Source organism: Alexandromys fortis, unplaced genomic scaffold (genome assembly GCF_014885135.2).
Source record: "Alexandromys fortis isolate MF-2015 unplaced genomic scaffold, M_Fortis_MF-2015_v1.1 scaffold_86, whole genome shotgun sequence".
Lineage (NCBI taxonomy): Eukaryota > Metazoa > Chordata > Mammalia > Rodentia > Cricetidae > Alexandromys > Alexandromys fortis.
In genome coordinates, this window is record NW_026067965.1 from 1,905,053 (window position 1) to 1,930,146 (window position 25,094).

The following is a 25,094-nucleotide window of genomic DNA, read 5'->3' on the forward strand; positions in this document are numbered from 1 at the left end:
AAGAATACATTTATTGAGCGCCATATATACAGCAGTTGTGTCTCACACAATCTCAGCTACCTCACACTGTCAGACATAGCATACAGTGGACCCTTACGAGTCACAATCTAAATTAGCACATAGCAAACAGTCACCCTTGGAGGAAATATACCCTCAAAGTCACTGATCCCATAAATGTGTGTGTATGTGTGTGTCTGTGCCTGTGCCTGTGTATATCTTGGAAGATTGCCCAAGTTCTTAAGAAAAATACTGATGCCCAGTAATTAGGCAAAGGTTGTACATAGATCTTAGCCCAAGACAGGGAGCAAACAAAGCCTCCCCCATTTTCTCACACCTCCCTGCCCGTTCATTCACTCATGCAGGAATGAACGCGTCACCAATGTGCAGAAGCCAAGTTCTGTTGAAACAGGAGCGGTGGCAGGGCTGCGTCCCCGGCACCCGGCCGCCCGCATGGCTAGCTTATGCCCAGAAATAATTACACGGAAACTGTATTCTTTCAAACACTGCCTGGCCCGGATAGTTCCAGTTCCTTATGGCTAGCTCTTACATATTGTTCTAACCCATTTCTAATATTCTGTGTAGCCCACGAGCTGGCTTACCAGGGAGGATCTTAACCTGCGTCTGTCTGGAGCGGGAGAACCATGGCGACTCCTCACACAGCTTCTTTTTCCCAGCATTCTCCTCTGTCTACTCCGCCTACCTAATTTTCTATCCAATAAAATGGGCCAAGGCAGTTTCTTTATTAATAAGAAATCACTCCCACATCATTTCCCCTTTTTCTGTTTAAACAAAAAAGAAAGGCTTTAACTTTAACATAGTAAAATTACATATAACAAAACAGTTATCAAGTAAGAATTACAGTTACAATATTTATATCTATTTTATCTCTTATCATAACTAAGGAAAACTATAACTAACCATTCTTCAACTCCATCAAAGACTCCAGAAGGATATAATATTACCTATCAAACAAGAAATAAGAAAACTCTAGAAATGACAGAGACATCTCGCTGCCTGGACAGTCACCCAAAGTTCCTCTGTACCGTTGGGGCATCCATCTTCGGCCTACAGGCCCATAGTATCCAGCAGACATTCTCATCAAGCAAGAAATTCCAAAGACAGTTCAGTCACTTTTTGCTGTGTCCTGCAGAATGTCTCACAGACTCTTTCATGAAGCAGGAACCCCAAAAGGTCATCTCACCTTTAGGCAAGTTCAGCAGTCCTCTCTCTGCGGGTTCTCTGTGTCCAGTTTATGCAACAGTCCAGGCAAGAGCAGTTTCTTGCCCAAATGGCTATCAAACTCCATAAGGATTCTCTTCGATGCCCATCTTCCTCTTGAAATAGATTGGTGCTGCCAGGAGCAAATGTGTCTCATTGTCATGAAAAACCCTAAGTTATTAAAATATCTTAAATGCCATATTCTGCAGCCTTTGAAAGATATGAAGAATGCCTATCTAACTAAAATATCTCTCTATATATCTAGAAAATCTAACTAACATGACTACAAGCTTAAGTATTAGCGATGATTATCCATTAACAACCTATATTTCCTAATTATACATTACATTTTTAAATGAACTACACAATCACAATACCTTAATCAAGATCAAAAATACATATACATATAACAAAATTGACCATAAAATCCATACCAATGCAAATTATTCATATCTATATCATATCCCCCTTTAAATGTAAAAGAACATTTATAAACAATATTTGGGAACATGGGCGTAGTTTTTTCTCTACAAACTGCTTCCTGCTGAATAGGGGCGTCGTTAATTAGGTTGTTCATGATATAACCTGTATGCTAGTTTCATCTCAGTTGGCAATTGAGCGAAGCAATTTTTTGAGGGTATTCACAGCAACCTTTCAGGAGGGCGTGGTCTATCATACCAAATCGGAATAGATGCAATCCACAGGGTCTCATCCTCTGCAAAAACAAAAGAAGACCCTCTCCAAAGCATCATATCCTTAGACCCAAATTCTGAAATCATAATACCCTTATATCCATTTTGGTTTAGATTGGCAGCCCATGTAATGAAATGTCTCTCTGTACTTAGCTCCTTCACAGTCAAAAATTTTAAAGAAAACACAATGTACATAATCCAGACTCTCTGTGAATTTTCCATTTTTACGTGGCTTATATTTCTTTATTTCTTTTAATCTATAACTCTCTGTACTTCTGTACTCTGTCTCTTTAAAGACTTTACCCTTTTTCTTTTTAAGACATTAACTTTATTCTTTATATTCTTTTTCTTCTCTTTCCCAAGCCTACGTACATTTATCCAACAGTGTCTGAATCTGTTTTATTGTGAATCTGTAATTTCTTTACTATACAGGAGCATTTCTTAAAATGTTAAGCATTTCTTAAAAACTTAAGTTGCACCATTTACAGGTAATACGGTACTGCCTGTGTCCTGCCCAGTCTAAACCTTAACTGCACGGTTTTAAGGTAATTACGGTAGTTCCTGCCTGAGATCAGCACAGTTCAGCATGGAGCAGCCGCTCCTGCCTCAGAGTCATTTGGTGCCCCTGAACCATTCACAGTTTCAGGCACACAGCAAGTCCACATTGGAGCCGCACTCAGCAGTTTAACTCTGAGACTGAGTGTGCAGCACAGAAACTCTTTTCATCCAAGTTACAGCCAAATCTGACATGCAGAGCACTGCGCAGTCTGAAAATGCGTCTCTGTATAGCGGCAGGAATCCGCCATGCTCTTCCGCCTGCCTAAGCCTGATTCTGCCTTCTGCCCAGGTGCAGGCGGGGAGCTCTGAGCCATCTGCACGGTCTCAGAGCACTCTCCTCCGATCCCAAGCGGAACACAAACATCCAGTCCCATAAAAGCCTTGAAATGCTTTAAAGCCAGAGTTCATGCTGGCAGCACAGCCCCCAGGAAGCCGCGCTTTAAAATGATGTAGCTTATTTTTCTGCTGTTGTAGCTGAATCAGGAATCTCTCTACAGCACGCCACCAACAAAACAGCAAAAATCTGTGTTAAACTCTCTCTCCCTTATTTTTAAGCCTTCTCAGGTTTTTAAGTGGATTTAGCCCATCACGTCTGGGCGCCATCTGTTGAAATAGGAGCGGCAGGGCTGCGTCCCCGGCACCCGGCCGCCCGCATGGCTAGCTTATACCCAGAAATAATTACACGGAAACTGTATTCTTTCAAACACTGCCTGGCCCGGATAGTTCCAGTTCCTTATGGCTAGCTCTTACATATTGTTCTAACCCATTTCTAATATTCTGTGTAGCCCACGAGCTGGCTTACCAGGGAGGATCTTAACCTGCGTCTGTCTGGAGCGGGAGAACCATGGCGACTCCTCACACAGCTTCTTTTTCCCAGGATTCTCCTCTGTCTACTCCGCCTACCTAATTTTCTATCCAATAAAATGGGCCAAGGCAGTTTCTTTATTAATAAGAAATCACTCCCACATCAAAGTTCTGCAAGGCCTGGACATAAGCTTTAGGTCCCTCTCAGCTGGGTGATGCAGGAGATAGACATCTGCAAAGCAAAGCCAACCCAAAATGAACTCAGGATGTGCGAGCAATTAGGTGTGGAGGTGGTGGCCTTGCTGTGCCTACACTCAGTACTCCTCCTAGGGCAGCCACAAGTATAGATCCTTACCTCGGGGCACCTCAGACACCACAGGTAACCCCGAGACAGATGCTGCTGGTTACGATGACCTTGCTCAGGAACTCACCCCTGAACAGGTCATTACACCCTCTGTGAGAAGACTATCATGTAGATACACAGTGGTCCCTGGGTCTTAAAACATAACCACACCTTCAAAGGACTTGAAATCACTCCTGGAGAGAAGCAAAGTCTCCCTGTGTATCTGCATGGGAACTAATATAATTAACATTATTTATTATTATTATTTATAAATCATCAGGCTTTTAGATAAAGTATATGACCCACATTAACCATCTCCGAAGATACCAGACTAGCAGGATGCTCAGGAAGAGCTGTAAGAACAAACTTGACCTCAGAGAAGACCGTGGAAGTGATTGAGGAAGGGAAGTATAAGGCCGCTTATTTGTTTCAGGCAGCTCAGTCCTGAAATAACCACACAGAAACTGTATTAATTAAATCACTGCTTGGCCTATTAGAAATAGTTTGGGGTAGCAGGGGGGACCGCCCAGTAAAACCAGGAAGGGAGTGAGGAGGAAAGGCTGCTCACAGTGCACTGTCCTGAATGGGAGGGCTCTGGGTGAAGCCCAGGGGAATTTTCTTACTAGCTCCCTGTCCATCACAGCTGGGAAATCAATATAAGGCCAGGAACTCCCTGACAGCCTCCTTTGCTGGCCAAGAATAATGGAAAGAACAGAACAAATGTCCTCGAGCAAAAGGCAGGGGTCGCAGGTGTCCCCAGTGCACAGCCTTCCTCCAGCAAGCCTCAGAATTAGAGTGGAAGGACAGGAATAATAGAACCACCACACAATTCAGCCACTCCGTTATCAGGCATCATCTGGCCCAGAGAAAGGACATGGATGCCATGCTAGAGACACGGCTGCACTGCCAACATCGTTTCAGCCCACGTCACAACAGCCGGGAAAGGGAAACAAGCCGGGTGTGCATCTGTTGATAAACGAATAAAGGAAACGGGCACAACGGAATACTACTCATCCATAAAAAAGAACGAACATCCAGTCACACGCGACTCCATCCTTGGTGTTAAGTGAGATCAGCCATACAGGAAGACAACTGTCCCAGGACCTCTTCCATGTGGAATCCAAGCAGAAGGGTGGTTGAGAGGGTGGGAGAGTGGGGACAAGGTGAGGAGCACTGGCGGCCGGGCTCTTAGGAGGACACTGCAGTATGCCGTCTCACAGCACAGTGACCAAGGACAACAATGTGCTCTGTGGGGCTTTAAGCTGGAACAGAGGACTCCAGATGTTTTCATCATAAACAAGGAAGAGAAACAGTGGATAGAGGCGCTCACCCTGGAGGGGCTGCACAGAGTGTACACCACACCAGACGCTACTGAGAGTCTCATGGACGGTTTTGTGCCCCAATGGGAAAGAGTGTGTGTGTGTGTGTGTGAGTATGCATGAGTGTGAGTGTGTAAGTATGTGTGTGAATGTGTGCAAAAGTGTCTGTGTGTGAGAGTGTGAGTGCGTGTATATGTGAGTGTGTGAGTGTATGTGTGTGAGAGTGTGTATGTGAGAGTGTGTATGTGTGTTATGTGAGAGTGTGTGAGTGTGTGAGAGTGTGTATGTGTGTGTGAGAGTGTGTGAGTGTGAGAGAGAGTGTGTATGTGTGGGGGGGGGGTCTCCAGTGATGAAAAAAGGACAAGAAGAAAGTGGAGTGGGCAGGAAGATAGTGCCATCTACAGACTTCCTAGAAGTCCTCTCTCTCAAACTTCTCTTTTTCTTGGTGACTTATTTATTAAGAAATTTGTCTGTGCTCCCTTCAGCAGCACATATACTAACACTGGAAGAAATTTATCAACTGTCAGAATTGCTATATTAATCCTGGTAGAATCCATTATTATGCTGTTAATGTGTTCCACTAGCATCTATATGTGTTTGTATGTGCATGTATGTGTTCATGTGTGGACATACTGTGCGGAGGTATTGCTGTGTGTGGAGGTCAAAGGTCACTACTGAGCATTTTCTATCCCTCTACAATATCTTTTAAGACAGGGTCTCCCTCTGAAGCTAGAGCTCACAGTCTGACTACACCAGCTGGCCAATGAACGCCAAGGATCCTCCCGTCTCCCCATTGGAGCTCTTTACATGGGTATAGGAATGCAAACTCAGAGCCGCATGCTTGTGCATGCAAACTCAGACCCGCATGCTTGTGCATGCAAACTCAGACCCGCATGCTTGTGCATGCAAACTCAGAGCCACATGCTTGTGCGGCATGCATCTTACCCATTGAGCCATCTCCCCAGACCCTATCCTCTGGGCTTTAGATGAACTAAATAAGAGATTGACTGGACCACAAGTCTACTGTCTGTTAACACCACTTCCTTCCTCCTGCTCCTCATCAGGAAAATGGGCTTAAGGGCCCTGAGCCAAGCCTTCCTCCCCTCCCCCAGCCGTTCATGGTAGTTCAGTATATTCTCCAGCAGACCAAGGGCCTCAGAGGCCAGATACACAGAAGGTGGAAAGGCCAGAGTTCCTGTCAGTCCTTGTCGATACATTTCCAGCCGGGTTTGCGTGCATCCTAGAACACGCGCCTGAGGAGTCATAGATCACAACCCCTCCACCCACACACACACTTAGACCTCACCTCAAACGTGAAGCTTGGGGAACCAACTTAAAAAGCGAAAGTGCCACACAAATCTCCGACTTTGAGTCTGGCCTATGTGACTAGAGCCACGCTTAGCTCCAACAAAGCCCACAGCAGCCCACTCAGCTTCCTAAATCCATCTACAGCGCCTCCCTGGAGAAGGCGGCCTTGCTACACTGCAGTGTCCAGACAATGCTCACCCATCAGGGCTCTTGGTGGAAAGATAAAATTAACTCCCAAGGACACTGTCTAACATTGTTTCCTATGGGTTAAGGTGTGGACCTTAACCAAGTTCCTCCTCACTTGTTCCCATTAAGTCTCCAACTAGGCCCACAGTGTCCAACCCTCATTCAGTAAACGCTTGCTGACCCTCTGGGACCATGTGGGGGGGGCTGTGCTGGCCATGGTGGGCAGCGCTTCCTCTTCATCTCCAAACATCACCCGGAATGGCAGTCGTCAAGAGCTCAGACCCGCTGACTGGCAGCTGCCTCCTGACCAGCTGGACTAAGCCCCAAAGAAGCCTTGAGAAGGGGCACAGCTCAGCTATTCTAAACTTAAACAAATTCCCAAGAACTTTGGGATTGTTCTGACTGGGCTTCCAGGGGCCATCCTACCCAGACAGAAAGCCAGGAGTGACGTCCCTGCTCGGCTGAGAGAGGCTGGACCAGGTTACAGGTGAAGCTGATTGTGACATCACAGGTGGTGAGCGCACATTCCTTGTTTGCCGTCAGAGCGCCCCACCCACTACTTTCTTGCTTCTGCCCAGACAGTCTCAGGCCACAAACAGCAGTTTCTACCCACTGCACTGATCAGAAAAAACAAGTGGTGATCCCTCACCTTACCAGTGAGCAACACAGAAGCCACCTGGGAAAGTGAGTGTGAAAAGCATTCCATTAAAGGGCATCGCTGCTGTAAAAACAAGCAAAAGACAGCAAAGCAAAGGCAGCAGAAACCCATGAGGAGACAGCCCACATGGCCAGGCATGAAGACCCCTCTCTCCGGGGCTTCTGCCTCACTGGCCATGCTGAGGTCAGTTTCTATGTGAGGTGTTAGCCTTTCCCAAGGTCTTAGCAGCCCACTGTCACCTCCATGATTTGGTCCTCAGTGCCCCTCCTCTCCCTGCCTGGTTAAATACATTTGTTTAAAATGGTCCAGAGACAGGGTATGACTCCCTGCTGTCTGTCCATCTGTCTCCCTCTGAGCACACCCACTGGTCACCATCGCCCCCACGCTGACCTAGGTGTCTGCTTCCCAGGCAGGCCTAACTCCCTTGCCTTTTTCAACTGGAAAGGACAGACCGATTTAGCCACTGTGCTTTAAATGCCACTGGGCTCTGACGAGGATGTGGTTGACTAAGATCACACAGTAGTCTAAACTGAAGTCTTTGGACTGCCACGTGAGGACAGGTGACGTGAACTAGTGGAGAGGGTTTGCCTCAGCAGCGGAAGCGGTAAGCGCCCTGGAGAAGTAAACTGACTGACGGGTGGGGAGTGGCGGAGGGGACAGCTGTCATAATAATGGAAATTTGAGGCAGCTTCCTACCTTTTCCCTCCGACTTCACTGTGCACCTTCACTAGTGGGTAGGTCCTGAAGTAATGAGGAACCAGATGGCTGGGTCTGAACAGGAGTCACAGGTGACAGTTTGGTAGTTTTATCCTTAAAAAAGTAGTTTGACTGTGCTAAATATGATGATTTGACTAATAAAATACAAGCTTTAGAAATACATACAACTACTGATAAGATACAAGCCTTAGAAAGACTTACTAACGAAAATAAGCAAGTTTTGGCTGATAAAATACAAGCCTTAGAAGGACTATTGATAAGATACAAGCTTTCAAAAGACCTACTAATGAAAATCAGAGAGAGGAATTTAGAGCAGAACCTACTACAGCATTGCATTATGAAACGGAAGGGGAGCCCTAAGGTTATTAGAACACCACTGACCTTAATTTATCCAGTTACCATACAACAAGAATGACCAGCAGATGACAGCGCCCGCAGAGCTGTGCAGAAGTTAATGGGAATCTTACAGACTTGTTAAGAGGTGAGGAGATTTAAGGAAGCAGTCGTTTTAATATGCAGAAAGAGTTGTTTTACATATTAGAACTGCTGAACTTATTCCAGATGATTATGAATTAACTTTGCTATTTATTCAACTACAACTAGTAATCAGAAATAGAAATCATCCTTTGTATATAACAATATCAGATCCCATTGGGTCTACCTGGCCCTCTAGCACAAGATAATAATGAAATTTATCAGCTATTGGTAGGAAATGTGCTAGAAGCCTCAGAATTTCATAAGAAACATCATGTCAACAATTTTTTTAAAGAAATTTGCTATCACTTGGCAATAAGTCAAAGAAATTATTTTAAAAATGTCCTACTTCTTCTTTGTTGTAGTGGCATTTCATTTGTATTTTAATAAATAAAGCTTCCCTGAATATCAGAGAGTAAAATAGTCCCATTGCTCAGCCTTACAGACCAGGCAGTGGAAACACACATCTTTAATCCCAGTAGCCACAGTAGTTGCCATAGAAACCAGGTGGTGCATGCCTTTAATGCCAGCCCTAGAGAGGATTATTAGACAGGAGGAGACAGCTCTCAGATACAGTCTTATTCTGAGATTTCCTGGAGGCAGGATCTCCATTTTTCAGATTGAGGTCAAGGTAAGAGCCAATGACTGGCTCTTTTTTCTTTTCTGAACCCCAATTTCTGACTCTGAGTTTTTATTAATCATGCTTCACTTTGTATAATCAAACTCTATTACCAGCAGGAAGTGACCCAAAATGTACTCAAAGAAATAAAATTTGGCAAACAGATGTGTTTCATTTTGCAGAGTTTAGAAAATTAAAATATATGCAACATATAAAAAATATATATATTCAGGATTTTAATGGGCAACTGCTTTAAGCTTTGAAAAGGCTTATTCTGTAATTACACATTTATTAGACCATTATGGGGATATCTATACAAATTAAGACTGACAATGCTCTACATATGTCTCTAGTAAAGTAAAACAGCTTTTTAGATATTACAACATGAAGCATATTACAGCTATACCATACACAGATCTACAGGACAAGCAGCAATAGAAAGATCTAATCACACTTTAAAAAATACATTAATAAACAGATAGGTACTAAAGATCCCCAGAGATAGATTACACAAAGCTTTATTAACTTTAAATTTTTAAATGGTAATGAGAAAGGAACAAAAGCTGCAGATAGACATTGAATAATAGAAAAAAACTGTCTAATAAAATTAGCCTATATATTTTAAAGATGTGTTGACCTCAGAATGGAAACCAGAATATGTGTTACATTGGAAAAGAGGTTTTGCTTTTGTTTTTAGAAGAGAAGAAAAGCTATGGACCCCATCAAGATTGATAAAGATTAGATTCAAACAGGAAAGACCTCTTGATTAGGAGAGGCTATAATTCATCAAAACAGCTTGGTCATTCAATCCAAACTAACTTACAAGACTAATAAATACCTTTTATTTGATCAGAAAGAAAAAAACTAATAATTTTTATTATTAAAAGATAATACTTTTTCTGTTGCCCAAAAACAGTTTGCCTTAACAAAAATATAACCTGACAAAAAGAAACTCTCCTAAGTTAGGACTGTGCAGGGTTTTGTTTTGTCTTTCATGGGAGAACACAAGCATTTGATTAAGAAATCTGAAGACCACAGTCAAATGAGTCATCGAAAGAAGCAGGACGAATCGTCCAGAGAAAAAGAGCAACTTGACCTAATGGCATAGTGCATGTCCAACAGGATACAATTTCATAAGTCTTCCCAAATATTTGTTTCTGATGCGCTCTACAAGCATAAAAAGACAAATGGTCTTTTTGTGATCCAAATTCAATTAAAAATCGAGGCTGGCTTTATAGTTGGAGCATGTTCTCTCCTTCTCTCAACCTAAGCATACTTGTTAAAGGAAAATACAAAATCTCTGTTTCATGTCAGAAGAGCTACCTGATATGGGACAGAAGAAAGTCAAAATTAAGGGGCTATTCTATTGTCACTTAGATTATAAATATGATCACTAAAGTTATAAAATTATTATATGTGCAAATATATGTGGTAACATATATTATATAAAAACATATAATTTCTGTTATATAAAATATATAAGGCATATATTTTATGTTGTGATATAAATGGTCATACAGAGTACTAACTGATTCTAGAAATTAGCTTAATCTAGCTTTCTGTACATGATTTCAGACTTGAGTCTGAATCAGATAACTAGGAATTAAGTTTCTGTACCCTGGATATACTCAATAGATTGTGGTCCTTTAACCTCCCTGAGATCTGCTGCATATGACATTCAAAATGTTTAAGCTTTCTACAGTGAACCATGATCCTTTCTACCAGTGACCATTGAAGTCTCCAAAAAGATGATGAGGCCCCACAATGACAATTCTGCTGACAAACACCACCCAAAGATCAGTTTTGAACTACCAGCTGCTCAGGAGAATTTCAAAGCTGCTAGCTGAGATGGTTCAGCCTCATAGACTATTCAGCCAAGACTTCAGATAAGTTCTACACTTTCCCATCACACAGAGACTAAGCAATAAATAATACATTTAGCTCTCTCAAGACTTGAACATTATCCCAATTTTCTCAGGGTCGCCTAAAGATGCTGTCTCACACACACACACACACACACACACACACACCCCAGACAACAGAAAGTAAACTTTAAGAATATGATGCTCACATTCCCAAGAGATAGGGTGGGTGGTTTTTGATCATTCTGTGGGTTATCAATATTAGTTATTTTTTAGGACAGTTGGTTGCAAACTGTTACTGATCATGGTAAGGGAGGAAACTAAGCAAGGGAGGTTAGATTTAAGAATCTCTTTCTGAAAAAAAAAAAGAAGGTGAATATGAAAAGGACAGAATAAAAGCGTAGATTATTCAATCTACTTTAAACTAAAAGCAACTGCTAATCTCAAATATTTTACATGGGTATGGATTTTTGTATATTCATACAAATTTAAGGTTATTTTTGTTAGATCATACTCTATATGTTTCTACTCTTTAAGACATTTTGTATATTGATACAAATGTAGGTTATTTTGTTATACTGTATATATGTTTCTGTTCTTATTTAAAATGTACTTATTCAACTCATTTAAAATGTAAAGTATAATTTAGAAATACAGGTAGTAGTTAGTCATCTATAATTTACAAACTTGTAGTTATGCTAGGTATGTTTCAAGGTTAAACAGGTTCAAATCCTGCACCATACATAAGGGAATGCTCAGAAGGCAGCTTGGCAGGAACTACTATATTCAGACACATGGTCGTTCGTGAAGAAGGCAACTGAAAAGATGTTTCAAATATGCAGAGTCTCAGAAAACATATGGCAGAGCCTTCAAGAAACAGACACTTGAAGGTGGGCTTTGTGTCTGAGAAGAAAAAGCAACTCAAAAAGCAAAGCAGGCTTAATGGAAATGTAAGGATATTTTAGGAGGGGAGAGACACAGAGAGATGAGGGAAGCCATTAGCACGGCTTATCAAAGCAAAACTGAAAGACACCAGATTAAACGACCAGGCTGGAGGAAAAGAGTTACCAGGAAGACAAGCAAACCAACCAAAAACCCTAAAAGCAAAAAACGAAATTTGAGACTGTGTATCCAAAAGACTGAAAAAGCTATTTCTTTCCTTGATTTCAGCAAATGTCATAAATATTTATTAGAGATTTGAAAAAACTAATTAGGGTCCACTACTCAAATTAGAACCAGTGTTAACTGTGGTCCAATGAAGTGGCTGATAATGGGGGGACGATGGGAGGAAGTGGGGGGCCGGAAGACAGCTACACTGACAATGCTTCTTCAACAGAGGACAAAGACCATCCACCCCAGCCCACCACAAAGGACCCTCTTCTCTAAAATGGCGCCATAGCTTCACACAGAGAACTAAGGCCAACTTAGGGGGAAGCAGTAAGCCAGGAGGCAACACTACCACCAGGAAGGAAATTAGGCTGGAAGGGGCCGAGAGAGGTGAGCTCACAATGCTGAAGGGGGGTGGGAGGTCGGGAGCAAAGACTTGGGGGAAGTGGAGGTTTTGCATTCAGATCTCCTAAGCCCTTGAAAGGGATGCAATGTGACAAGGGGGTCTTTTCAGAATTCTGAGTCATGTTTCCCTGCTCAGGGCCAACCCTCCCCCAGAATGACCAGATGGCTATAAAAGTCGAGTATCTAGATCAGATTTGAAAGTGGGGCAGCTCACAACTGCTTGGCAGCAGCTCTGACAAAACCCTGGAGGAGATAGGGCAGGCGAGAATTCCTAAGGGACAGATGGATGTCACTGGCCAGAACGGAGCACAGTCAGATAATAAATAAAAAAACTGAAAGAGAGGTTGTGTGAGACCCACAGACACCCGGCAAACACCACTGGGTAGGTCCGAGGAGGACTGTTGCTTGCTCCAACTCAGCAGACACACAGAAAATGACCCCATGGCCCAGCAACGTGGGGAGCCCCTGCCAGACACTCCCTCCCTCTGCTTCCACTGTATAAAGCGCCTATAAGGTGTCCGGTGCTGGGCATGGGCACACAGTAAACCAGATGCATTTGGCCCCTGAACTCACAGTGACTGTGTGGCCTGGCACAGCCAGTGGCCACAAGTGGTCATTTAAATTTTAATTCCAACTTTTATGTTTGTTTGTTTTTATACCCCAACCAAAGTTTCCTCTCTCCTGTCTTTCCAGTTCCTCAAAAAAACATTATTACAAATATTTTTAATTTATTTTTTTGTTTTCAGTATATCCCGACCTCAGTTTCCCCTCCCTCCACTCCTCCTAGCCACCCCCCTCCACTTTCCCTCTCCCCTAGATCCACTCCTCCATTTCCACCTCCTAGGGATAGCAACAGAACACAGCACGTAAGTTACAATAAGGCTAGGCACATCCCCCATAACAAGGCTGATGAGGCCACCCAGTAGGAGGAAAAGGGTCCCAAGAGCAGACAAAGAAATCAGAGACACCCACCCCATACTGCTGTAAGCTGCACAAAGACACCATGCTACACATCCACAACATACATGCAGAGAACCTAGTGTAGACCCATGCAGACTCCGTGTCATTAAAACTTTTAAAGCTAAGAACAGTTTCTCAGCTGCATGCACCACGGTGTCCGGTCAGCATGGTACAAACACCCCATGGAACACTATGCCACCCTAAGAGGCAAGACATGCTGTCATTTGTGAAAACATGCCTGGCTCTCAAGGACATGATGTTAAGAGAAAGAAGCCAGGCACCGAAGACAAACGCTGTATAGCGTCCCTTGTGAGATGGATCGTTGATCTCATGCTATGAGAACAGAATAATGGTTACCACACACTTAGCAGAAGAGGATGAATGGATGCAAAGTTGTTCAATAGGAAGAATATGGTTTTTGTTCTGTGGCCCGCAGGGTGAATATAATTAGAACCAATACTCTATCTCAAAAACTTAGAAGACAGAATTTGAATGAGTTCACCTCGAAGAAACGATTAAAGAAGAAGATGATGGATGGATGTGTTAATTCCCTGAGCTGATCCCTACCCAGGGGATACAAACATCAAAGAAAGCATTAAAGAGCCTCCTTATATGCACAAATGTGTCAATTAAAAATTTAAAACTCTGATTTTCTATTATAGCAGTTTAATGATAGACTTGATAGTTTTAAATACATAAATAAAATAACTTGGGGAAATAATTTTCTGCTCAAAGGAATAACAACTTTCATCTTTTAAAGTCGAACACATCCCTCCTGCTATTTTGATACAGTTCACAACACTTAATAACTCTGGTAAATTTAATCACAATGATAAAAATCTGAAGAAACTTGGTAATTATATAATATAAATTCAGACTTGGTGATAGAACAGAGCAGGACCATTAAGTACCTCATCTCACACAATGACACAGAGAACCCATATTAGACATGGCAAGAGAAGGACTTACATCTCCATTTCAAAAATGAGGGAAAACAGGTACAGCAGGTGCACTCAAGGTCACCCGCAGAGAGGTAACCAAGGAGCATCCCCTTGCTGAGGGAAGCTGATGGGACCAACATCCCCCACAGCTGCCGGGTCCCACGGTGTGACCAACATCCCCCACAGCTGCCGGGTCCCACGGTGTGACCAACATCCCCAGCAGTTGCCAGGTCCCACGGTGTGACCAACATCCCCGGCGCCTGCTCACCCGTTCCCGCGGGGTGACCAACATCCCCGGCGCCTGCTCATCTGTCCCCGTGGGGTGAATCTCTACAAGCTCGGGACCACTTACTGCCAGCACCCACCACTCTCACCCTTCAGGCTTTTTTCTCCCAAGCCAAAGCAACAATTTGAGCCCACATGCCATGGCTGCCTATACAACTAACTCAGCAACGACAGTTAGGGCAGTTGGAAGATCCATGACCGGCTTCTACCTGCCTGTAACCCTCTCAGGGTCCCAGCTGTCTGTCCACCCCTGCTCCCTCTAGGGAACAGTGCCAGTCACCATGAGAGGTAACTAAATAAAGCACCTGTGTGTGCCCTCCCCTCTGACTCTCTTCCCGACCTGCCCTCTGGCCTGAGGTCACCTTTGAAAGTAATACAAACAAACAAACAAAAGCCTAATCCACACAACTCCTGGTTCAAAGTCTGTTTACTGTGAAACTCAACCAAGAAAGCAATTGACACACTCAGTTCTATACCACACCTCCAGGGAAGAGCAGGAAGAAAACACCAGGGGGTCTTCCTTGATGTCAAACCTTTGAAGGGGCTGAAGAAAATGCAACTTGCCTTTAACCCTCATATCAAGCACTGATTCTCAAATGTGCCATATAAAATGTTATCATGTCATGGAGGGTGGACAAGAGCTGAGAGACAAAGCCACCATTCCACCAGTGCTCACTCTGCATGGCCCTGACACTCAGTCCATCACCTCCCTCACTGCCTCCCTCCCGTCTGCTCTCACCACCCAAAACGTCCCCAAAGAGTCCTAAGTGAGCAAATCAGAGCCTTGTCAAATAAAAACTCTGTATTATAAGTTAGGCCGTATTTGACCAAGACTGTGAAAGATATTACATACATCACTAACACCTATGCTCTGGGCTGGAGAGGTGACGCAGTCAGTAGAGACTGCCACACAAGCCTGAGGAGCTGCGTGAGGGGGCTGACAGCTGGACACAGTAGCACATCTGGAACCCGGCCTAGGGAGGTGACAGGTCAGTCCCTGGAGCTGGCCACTAGCTTAGTGGATGAGCCCTGGTACAGTGAGACCCTCTCTCGAAAACTAAAGTCAATGTGGTAGTCTGAATGAAAATACTCCCCATGGGCTCACGGTTTTGAACAACTAGGCCTCGGCTGGTGGTTTTGTCTTGGGGAGGTTTAGGCAAAGGAAAAATGAAAGCATTCTCAGCTGAGAGAAAATTAAGACTTTGCCACTAGCCCCATATACTGACAAAATGGATATAAAAACAAGCTCTCAAACAAAAAAGAGAATAAAAAAAAACTTGGAACATTGAAAAGGTAGACAGAACACAGTAAGCAAAACCACAGACACAATAAGCTGCTTCCCCTCGTGAACTTTCTAAATTTCTGACGGTTAAATCACAGTTTGTAACACTGCTTCATGTGCATCTAGGTGAGCAGAGGGGATGCAATGAATGCAATGAGACCGTAAACGACGAGGAGATGAGAGATGAGGGAAGGAAATGTTCTACATTCCTCTTAACCGTTAGAATGACAGTACTGGTAAACTGTGATGAGTTGCTTACATTTATCATAATACCTAGAATAGCCACTACCAGTCTGTATAACAACATTCATATGAAAACTCCACATAGAAGTCAAATTAACTTCAACTAACACACATAGAGGTGAAGTGAAAAGAAATTCAAAACAGAGCCAAGAAAAATCTATTAAAATGGCAGCCTTTAGCCCTAACATGCCAATAATTACATTAAATGTAAATGGCCCAAATGCAACACTGGAAGAGAGGATTAATGAAGCATGGCTCACTTTACCCCCAAATTGCAGTATTGTTTGGAAGACTGTGGCAACTTTAGGTCAGGCCCGGCTGTTAGAAAGGGGTCGCTGGGGGCCTTTGAAAGTCCCTTTTACCTATGGTTCTGGACCCACTCCTGGTCAGTACCCTGTGAGTGGCTGCCTTCCATGGCTTCTACCACGACAATCCTTGGCCCCCATGACGAACAGGAATCCCTCTAAGACTGTGAGCCAAAGATTAACCTTTCCTTCCTTGCGTTGTCTGAGCGGGACCTTTTGCCATAGCAAAACAAGCAATATAGGCCTGCACCGAGCTAGGTAGGTCCTTTGTTTACGAACCACCCAAGCAGCAAGGAGACCTGAACCCGGCACCAGGAGGGACATCACTGGGGTGAGTGAGTTTCTGACCGCGGCAGCAGCCCGGGACAGGGAACTCAGACACCCCTCCTACACTTCCTGGTCATCCTCAGGGGCTACTCTGCCCAATACCTCCTCTCTCTTCCTATCCCACCCAGCTTGCATCCACAAACCCCCCCCCTCCGTCTGACTCCCTTCCCTCTTTGACCAAAACAAGCAATATAAAATCTGACCGCACTTTGTCCAAGCAACACACTTCAAATATTCCAATATAGGCAGGCTGAAATCAAAGTGAAAGTGATTAGCTACATTAATATCAAGTAGGCATTAGAGCAAAGACAACTCCCACAGTGGAAGCTGACTTTAAGTTTAAGCCTAACTTTAACTTTGGATTCTATTTTTATTTTTATACGCAACTAGAAGCTGTGAAGACCAGTCACTAGAGCAGCATGGCCTTAGATGCATTTTTTATTTTAATATGTATTAATTGAACATATTAGTGGAGTTTACATTGTGTTTCAATAGATATATAAAGCATTCACTTGTTTTCCTCTACCTGGCTTATCTCACTTAACTAAACATACTATAGTTAGGTATTTTTTAACTACAATCGGCAGGGTCTCCTTTCTTCCTTGTGGCCGCAGAATAATCCATGTGTGTCACATTTTCTTTAGCCTTCCATCCACCGAGAGGCACCTAGGTTGGCTCTTGTGACAGTAATAAACACAGGTGTGCAGGGCCTCTCAGGCACGCTGCTTCCCCTTCCTTTGGTTACACACCCAGGAGAGGAATAGTTGGATAACTCGGGGCTCCATACTCTTCTCCACAGGGGCTTTTTAAATTTATAATTCCAAACGCAACCGATGGCTGAGGACTTCCTCTCCTCTCCAGCATTTTTAATCTTTTGCTTTCCTGAGCTGTATCTTTCGAAAAGCAACTGGCCATGGCGGGTGAACAGATTGTATGTAGGAGGGCAGGCTCAGAGGTCTGTGATGGACTGGGAAGCTACTACAGCCATGGGGGCAGGGAAGATGGCCAGGGCAGACCAGCGTGGCGGAGTTGGAGAGCGCCCGCTGAATCAGGGAAACACTTTCAGAGCAGAGCCAGGAGGAGGACCACACCAATGAACTGATGATGTGACGGACATCAAGGCCCAGTCCTGGGCTTGTTTTGTTTTATCTTATTTTACATGAGGGGCTGAACAGATGTTTGAGATCCAGAGTAGAAAACTGCAAGAGGAGACAGACAACTTCCCGTCTGCGCATCTCAACTGGAATAGCTGAGCTTCCGGAAAGGTAGAACTGATTTATGTCTGTATGGAGGAGCAGTTGAACTAGACGGACAGTTTTGAGATTCATCAGTGCATATGCTGTGCTTAAATGTGGGTAAGCCTCCTCGAAAGAGCGCAAGTCTAGAAAACAGGAGTCAGAGGGCCAGCGTGGTGCGGCGCTGTGCAGTCAAGGGATGAAGAGCCATTAACAGAGCCCGGAGGAGCAGCCGGCTGACTGGAGCGGAGAGGAACTCTGGCAGATGCTGCACTCAGACAGTGGTGGTCGGGCCAAATGTTGCTGAGAGTTCAGATGGGGAAGTGGCCATCAGAATGAAGAACACTGAAGACCTATACATGCGTGGCCTCAAAGTACAGGAGAAGACTCAATTGGGATGGGTTGAAAAATCAAACGGTTGACAGAAGCCCATGAAAGGGTGCTAACTTCATCAGTGTACCTGCTGATAAAGGAGAGGGAAAATAGAGGGAGGAACAGCCAAGGGAGGTCTCTCTTTGAGAGGCAGAGAACTCCTAGCTACATGGGGATGGAAATGAGATGCAGCCACAGGGGCAAAGGTCAAGACAATGAGAAGGGACAGGCTTGGAGGCGCCATGGAGTAACAAGCCACCTGTATTTTGTTTCTTGGTACACCAAGAGACAAAGTAAAACACCCACACATGAGCAAACAGGGGCGCTCTGGAGTACTGAAGCACAACCCAGAGGAGAGGCATGAATGAGGAGTCGTGACTCAAAGATCAGATTCACCACAGAGAACACAACAGGAGTCATCAGTGCTGGAGAGGGGTGTCCCCTGAACCATACAAGATGGTGTGTGCCTTTAGCCCTAGCACGGGGGAGGTGGAAGATCAGGAGTTCAAGGGACATAAAGAATTAGGGACCAGCCTGGACTACATGAGATTGTCTGAGAGAGAGAGAGAGAGAGAGAGAGAGAGAGAGAGAGAGAGAGAGAGAGAGAGAGAGAGAGAGAATGGGAATGAGGAGCTGGGAATAGGAACAGCTAGAGGCTAACACCACCCCATGACAAACCCTTCCTTCCCAGGCTGATGCTGCTCTTGCCAGACTTCAAGAACTCAGACTCAAACTGCCCACACCCTTCTGAGTGCCAACATTCACAACAGGCTCACTTGCTACAAACTAAAGCACCGCATCCATTCTGTTCACTAACAACATGATTTCCCGGCTAAAACCTGCCCGTCCGTCATCATGTCCCCGATATACGTGACACACACACCTCCACATAGTCAGTGCTGGGCAATACAGTTTGCACTCGGTGTACTTAATAAACCTAAAAGCCGATCTTAGTAGGAAGGAACGCTGTTTTCCAATGTGCTTTAAAAGCAAATCCCAAGGGACTCCTGACTTATAGCTTTACTTTATAGGACAAAAAGTAAGAACTGTTTGGATTATATTGTATCTTTCAGTTATTAAAAACTCCAAACCAACTCGATTTGAACATCTACTCCAGGACCCTGGCTTTTAAACCAAAGTGCACAGATTTATGGATTAATTTGTCAAACAGTCTGTGTGAAAGACAACAAGAATGTTTCATCTTTAATATATTTTCCGATGCTTCGAAGAGGAAAAAGAAATAAATCATTATAGATTTTGCAAAGTGCATTTTTATCTTCTTTCTCTAATGAGCAAGTGAAACAAAAGACATTCATTGTCTCCCTGGAGAAGCTCATCGTTCACTAGGGCCATCTTTCCCTGAAGCATTTGTCCATAAATGGCCAGCCTGCTCAGTCAGTAACTGTCTGCAAGGGCATTTCTCAGGGCCTCTCACGGCCACCTGGCCTTTTTCAACTTGATGCATTAAAAGAGAAAGAAGGGATTACCAAAAAGCTACATTAAGGCCTCCCCATTCCCTACTGTGTTGTCAGGTCAAGTGACAGAGGCTGTAGGCATTGCCACATAAGAGCACAAAGTAAATGCAACATGGAGCCCACAACACTGGGTGGTTAGACTTAGGAGAGGAAGAGGGAAGGGATGGTACTGGTCCCTGGACTTTCATGGGAATATGGCACCAGTCCCAAGGAGGTTAGAAGGTCCTGGGATGGAAAGAATATATCGATTAATACAGCATCCCTGCCAGAGCATCCATCCACAGTAGGGCCTGGACCTCCCTCATCAACAGTGACTACCGCCAAGAGAAACTGCTATAAGATGAAGCACAGCCAGTCTGGTCGGGGAACGGCCAGCGTGGACCTTTACTGCTCCTGTGCTGTGCTGAAAGAAGCCACAGTGGCAGCTCTCAGTTGAATTTACTTCTAGCAGCTCAAATCACTGCTTCTATTTAAAACTCTTTTAAAAATGTTAAGTAAGTTACTTAAGAATTTCAGCCAGGTGGTAGCAGTAGCGGTGTACACCTTTAAATACACTCAGGAGGCAGAGGCAGATGGATCTCTGAGTTCAAGGTCAGTGTGGTCTACAGAGTGAGTTTCCAGGACAGCCAGGGCTAAGCAGAGAAATGCTGCCTCAAAAAAAAAAAAAAAAAAAAAAAAAAAAAAAAAAAAAAAAAAAAAAAAAAAAAAAAAAAAAAAAAAAAAAAAAAAAAAAAAAAAAAAAAAAAAAAAAAAAAAAAAAAAGACAAAAACACAAAGTATCTAGATGGATGGATGGATGGATGGATGGACGGACGGACAGACACTCCTCCCCACCTCTATGTGTGTGTATGTATTTTTTTTTTTCGAGACAGGGTTTCTCCGTAGCTTTTGGTTCCTGTCCTGGAACTAGCTCTTGTAGACCAGGCCTCGAACTCACAGAGATTTGCCTGCCTCTGCCTCCCGAGTGCTGGGATTAAAGGCGTGTGCCACCACAGCCCGGCTGTGTGTATGTATTTACAATTCACACATCATGCAGCTCATTTAAAGTGTACAATCCAGGGGCTAGAGAGATGGTTCAATGATTAAAAGCATTACTGCTCTTCCAGAGGACCTGAGTTCAGTTCTCAGCACTCATATTGGGAGGCTGACAACCACGTATAACTCTTGCTCCATGGGATCCCAATGTCCTCTTCTGGCTTCCTCGGGTACCCACAGTATGTAGCACACATGCGCATGTGCACAAAAAAATATTAATAAAATAATAATAAATCTTTAAAAACTCAAAAGTTCACAGTCCAGTGTTTTTTAGTATACTCCGAGTTTTGTGAACACAGCACCGCCAAGTTTAGCACAGGGACCCAACTTCAGAATCCTCTTGCCATTTGTCAAGCAGAGAGAGAAGCCAAGGAGGCCCAGATGGGTTAAGTCCAAGGTCCCAGAGCTGTTCCTGGCAAGGAGCCAGCCCTGAATCCCTGGGAATTACTAGCCACTGACATCATCCGGGACTCCCTTTCCCTGCCCTTGGGAAAGCTCGGAGTGAATTAAAACCTACTGTGAAAATGTTGTTTGAGAACATCTGGCATTTCTTACCGCTCTGCTCCCTCATATAAATTAAACACAACCGACTTTCTCCAAGCCGGCTACGGCTACACTGCACAGTTTCTAAGACAGACGCCTATGACTGAGCTGGGGATGTGGCTCAGGCAGGACAGTGCTTTGCCTAGCAAGCATGGAGCTCTGGGTTCAGTGCTCAAAACAATTGTTCATGGTGCTGCCCTCCCGTAAGCCCAGCCTTGGAGAGAGAGAAGTAGGACTCAGAAGCTTGCCATCTTCTTAGCTGTGTGGTCAAGGCTAGAGCTAGATTGGGCTACACAAGAACTGGGGGAGCGAGGGGAGAAGAGGACAGAAACATCTAGAACAATATCTAGACAATACTTTAACCACAGAATGCAGGTAAGTTCAGCGAGAATCTGGCATGTCTCTCTTTTCAATAAGTACAAATAATTTCAGAGAAAGGAAGGAAAGATTTAGAGCAGCGGTTCTCAACCTGCCTGTGCCAGGACCCTTCCATACGGTTCCTCATGTGATGGTGACCCCCAACCATAAAATAATTTTTGTTGCTACTTCCTAACTGTAATTCTGCTACTGTGTTGAATGGCAATTTAAGTATCTGATATGCAGGACCTCTGATATGTGACCCAGAGATTGAGAGCCACTACTTTAGACCCTAAGTAGGCACTCACTCACACCACCGACAACGATGACTGAATGTACTCAGAGCCCTCCCAGGTCTCCTTGAAGGGGGATGAAAAGTAAAGGGGCTCATTTCCTGCCAGGGCTAAGGAAGACAATGTTACAAGTGTGGCCAACAGTTACTCAAGCAAGGCCTTGCCGGAAGAAGCTCTGGGATTCCTGGCTGTTCCAGTGTTTCTGCAGAAGTAGATGCTAACCACTTCAGCCTTTAAGTGCCTATCTGCTCTCTCTTTTTCCTCTCTCTCTCTCTCTCTCTCTCTCTCTCTCTCTCTCTCTCTCTCTCTCGTAGTTAATCCTTAACTTCATTTATTCCTCACTTGCTACATACATATATTTATTGAGCTCAACAAGCACCCGGCTAAGCAGTGGTCAAGTGTGGCGCCCCCTAGAGTTTTTATTTAGACTGTTGCGTATGTTTCCACTTGGCTCAGCTCTCCCATTTTAGAAAAAATGCCTATTTTAATTGGAATTTCCCCCAAATCAATACTCCCAGTTCCAGACCCCCCCAGTGCAGGATTCACCCATGGCCAAAGGCCAATGACAACTGAATATCCGGCAGACTTCTGTAAGTACTAGAGATCAAACAGAGGACCCACCATCTCTGCCCTCACCCAAACGGCCCCTCCTCCAGGATTTCTACCACCCTGAATAGCACCACTGTCCACCCTATGTCCCCTGCTGGAAACAGCCATCACTCAGTTTCCTTGTGGACCAGCTGGGACTGAGGGGCTAGCCACGTCTTTCCGCCTGGGATAGAGAAGAAGATTTTCTCATGCCAGCTGCAATCTCAAGATCGATTTGTGGGAGAAGCAGGGGAGGAGCATCGCATCGCCACCGACAGGGACTCTAAATGCAGTCTGTCCACCTGGGTTCTAGCAAAACTGAAGCTGGGGATGAGATAGGGGCACGACAACAATTCCGCAGGTGCTGGTGAGGCTCTACCACTGCTAGAAAACCGTAGTTTTTAGAATTAGAATGTAAATTTGCCCCCTCCTCTCTCTCACACACCTCTTTTTTTTTCTGTGTCCCTGTTTCCAGCTTCCTCTGCTCAAAATGCCCTTCCTCCCACAGCCCATAGCCACAATTACTTTTCGTGTTTAACCCCCAAATGCCTTGTCTTCACCTCCTGGCAGCTTCTCATGAAGCCCCCACTAGAGTCACCTGCCATCCTTCAGCGCGGAGGTGTGTCTAGCGTGGTTTGTTTACGTGTGTGTTTTGGGTCTCCCCATCACCAGGGCAGGAGCCTGGTGCCAAGCTCGAGCCAAGCCAGCAAAGAGGGCCCACAAGGGAAGGACCACAGCGGCGAGTCCCAACCAAAGCAGAGACTGGCGGGCCCCAGCCAGGGGACTAGTACAACGTCCTGAGGAGACCCCCAACGGAAAGGCTGGAGATACCTGGTCAGGAGGAAGGCCCATTTGGGTCGTGGTCCGGGTAACTCTCCTCCCTGCGCTCATCCCGGAGCCCACCACCTCCGACCTCACCACAGCCAAACCGCTCCTATTTACAACCGCCAGGGCGCAGCCGGAGACCCGAGACTCAAGGGAGGAGGCGCCACCACGCGCAGCACAGAGCGCGCGACCGCTACCCGCCCCCACGCCCTCCTAGGCGACTAGAAACCCAGCCCGAGGGAGGCCGACGGGAACCCCGAGTTCACGGCCCGCGACCCCCGTGGGGACACCGCCTCCAGGTCCCCTTCCCGCGCGCCTCCCTACCTGGCTGGCTTTGTGGAACTGCTTTTTGAGCCCGGCCACCGACATCGCGGCAGCGCCCCGCCCGGGGGTGGTCTCGGGGCTCCGTCGGGCCACGCGGCCGCGACGCTGAGCGGAGCGGGCACCCCGGGCGGTCCCCGCGCGCCCCACGGCCACGGCCACCGCCACGGCGCTGTCACACTGGCACACGCGCGCGCGCGCAGATAGCAACACCGCGTTTCGAGGTTTGGACGCAGCCCATTGGCCGAGCCTCGGCGGTATGCAAATGAGGCCGCTGGGACCGCCCACGCCTCATTGTTGCGTGGCGACCGGGAGCGCTTGAGCCCGGAAAGAGGCTAGTGGATGGATGTCCCCAGGATGCGGAGAGCCTCTCCGGACTTCTTTAGACCAGCATGGGATGCAGCTGACTCTGAGACTGTTCTGGACCCGAGGTTTTCTCTCTACTTTTCTGTGACTTGATGTGAAACCCGCTTTCACTCACTGGCAGTAACATCATCTCCCCTATACACACACACACACACACACCCCACACACACACACCTGCCCCGCGAATTTTGGATTGCTGAGTGATATGAGGAAGGAACGCTGAGGTGTGCATCTCAGGAAGAGAAACACTACAGAAACCGGGCTCTGTGCTTAGTTGGGCGGGAGCCGGTTGTGGGACGCTAGGGGGTGTGCTCTAGCAATTTGGGGTCCCTGGGAGGGAATTACTTGGTAAGGTTTACTAATAAACTCACACTAGTCTCACAGATGACCGAGCCCCTTGTCAGCTACACCTCTGCAAGATGCCATATTGGTCTCCAGGTATGTCTATTACACAAGACCTTTTCACAGGGTCTTGAGGTTGTTGTTGAACAGCGGGTGCCCAGTCATGGAAACGGAACTTTACGTCATGCATGTGCCACCAGTGAGTCTACTTCTTTCCTTGAACCTGGCCTTTTAAAGACCCCGTGGCCCCTAATGCCTGTAATCCACTTTAGCAGAGTTTCGCACTGAAACAAGCACCTCCCAGATTTCACTCTCTATCTAAAAGAAATGTCACTCCATGGACCCTCCCCAAATCTGGCCTAGGGTTGCCAGCATTCCCCGCTTGTCCTGAACACTTGCGGTTCACACCTGTGCCCACCAGGCTTCTATTTGACTCTTGCATTTCTCCGGGACTCTTAGCTCCTGGCTTCCAGCCCCCCCACCCCACCCCCACCTGAGTCCTCGTAGCTTCTTGCTACTGTGGCAGGGTGAGTACCTACAGCTCTCTGTGCCTAGGTTTGCCCGCAGTGGCTGGGGAAGTGTAGAGTCCATAGCGTTCTTCCTTCGATGTGGGAAATGTGGGCATCTTCTTAACGGGCATCTTGGGACGAGGTTAAGGAGTGTGACTCTGCGCCTAGCTGGCCAAGGACTAGCTGACACCAGACAATGGTAGAAGGTGTGATGGTGGTG

At 45.5% G+C, this 25,094-nt stretch overlaps 1 protein-coding gene across 2 annotated transcripts in view; it reads right to left on the reverse strand.

Annotated features, from left to right (window-relative positions):
* Positions 1-23,853, reverse strand: part of Sh3gl3 (SH3 domain containing GRB2 like 3, endophilin A3) — an 88,217-nt gene extending 64,364 nt beyond the window's left edge. Inside the window, exon 1 of one of the 2 annotated variants that reach the window (XM_050154016.1) lies at positions 23,661-23,853. In XM_050154016.1, coding sequence (XP_050009973.1) covers positions 23,661-23,705 — 45 coding nt within the window. In that variant the 5' untranslated portion in view covers positions 23,706-23,853. The remainder of the gene's footprint in view (positions 1-23,660) is intronic. The other variant, XM_050154017.1, reaches the window with a different exon arrangement.
* Between the last annotated feature and the right edge of the window lie 1,241 nt (positions 23,854-25,094).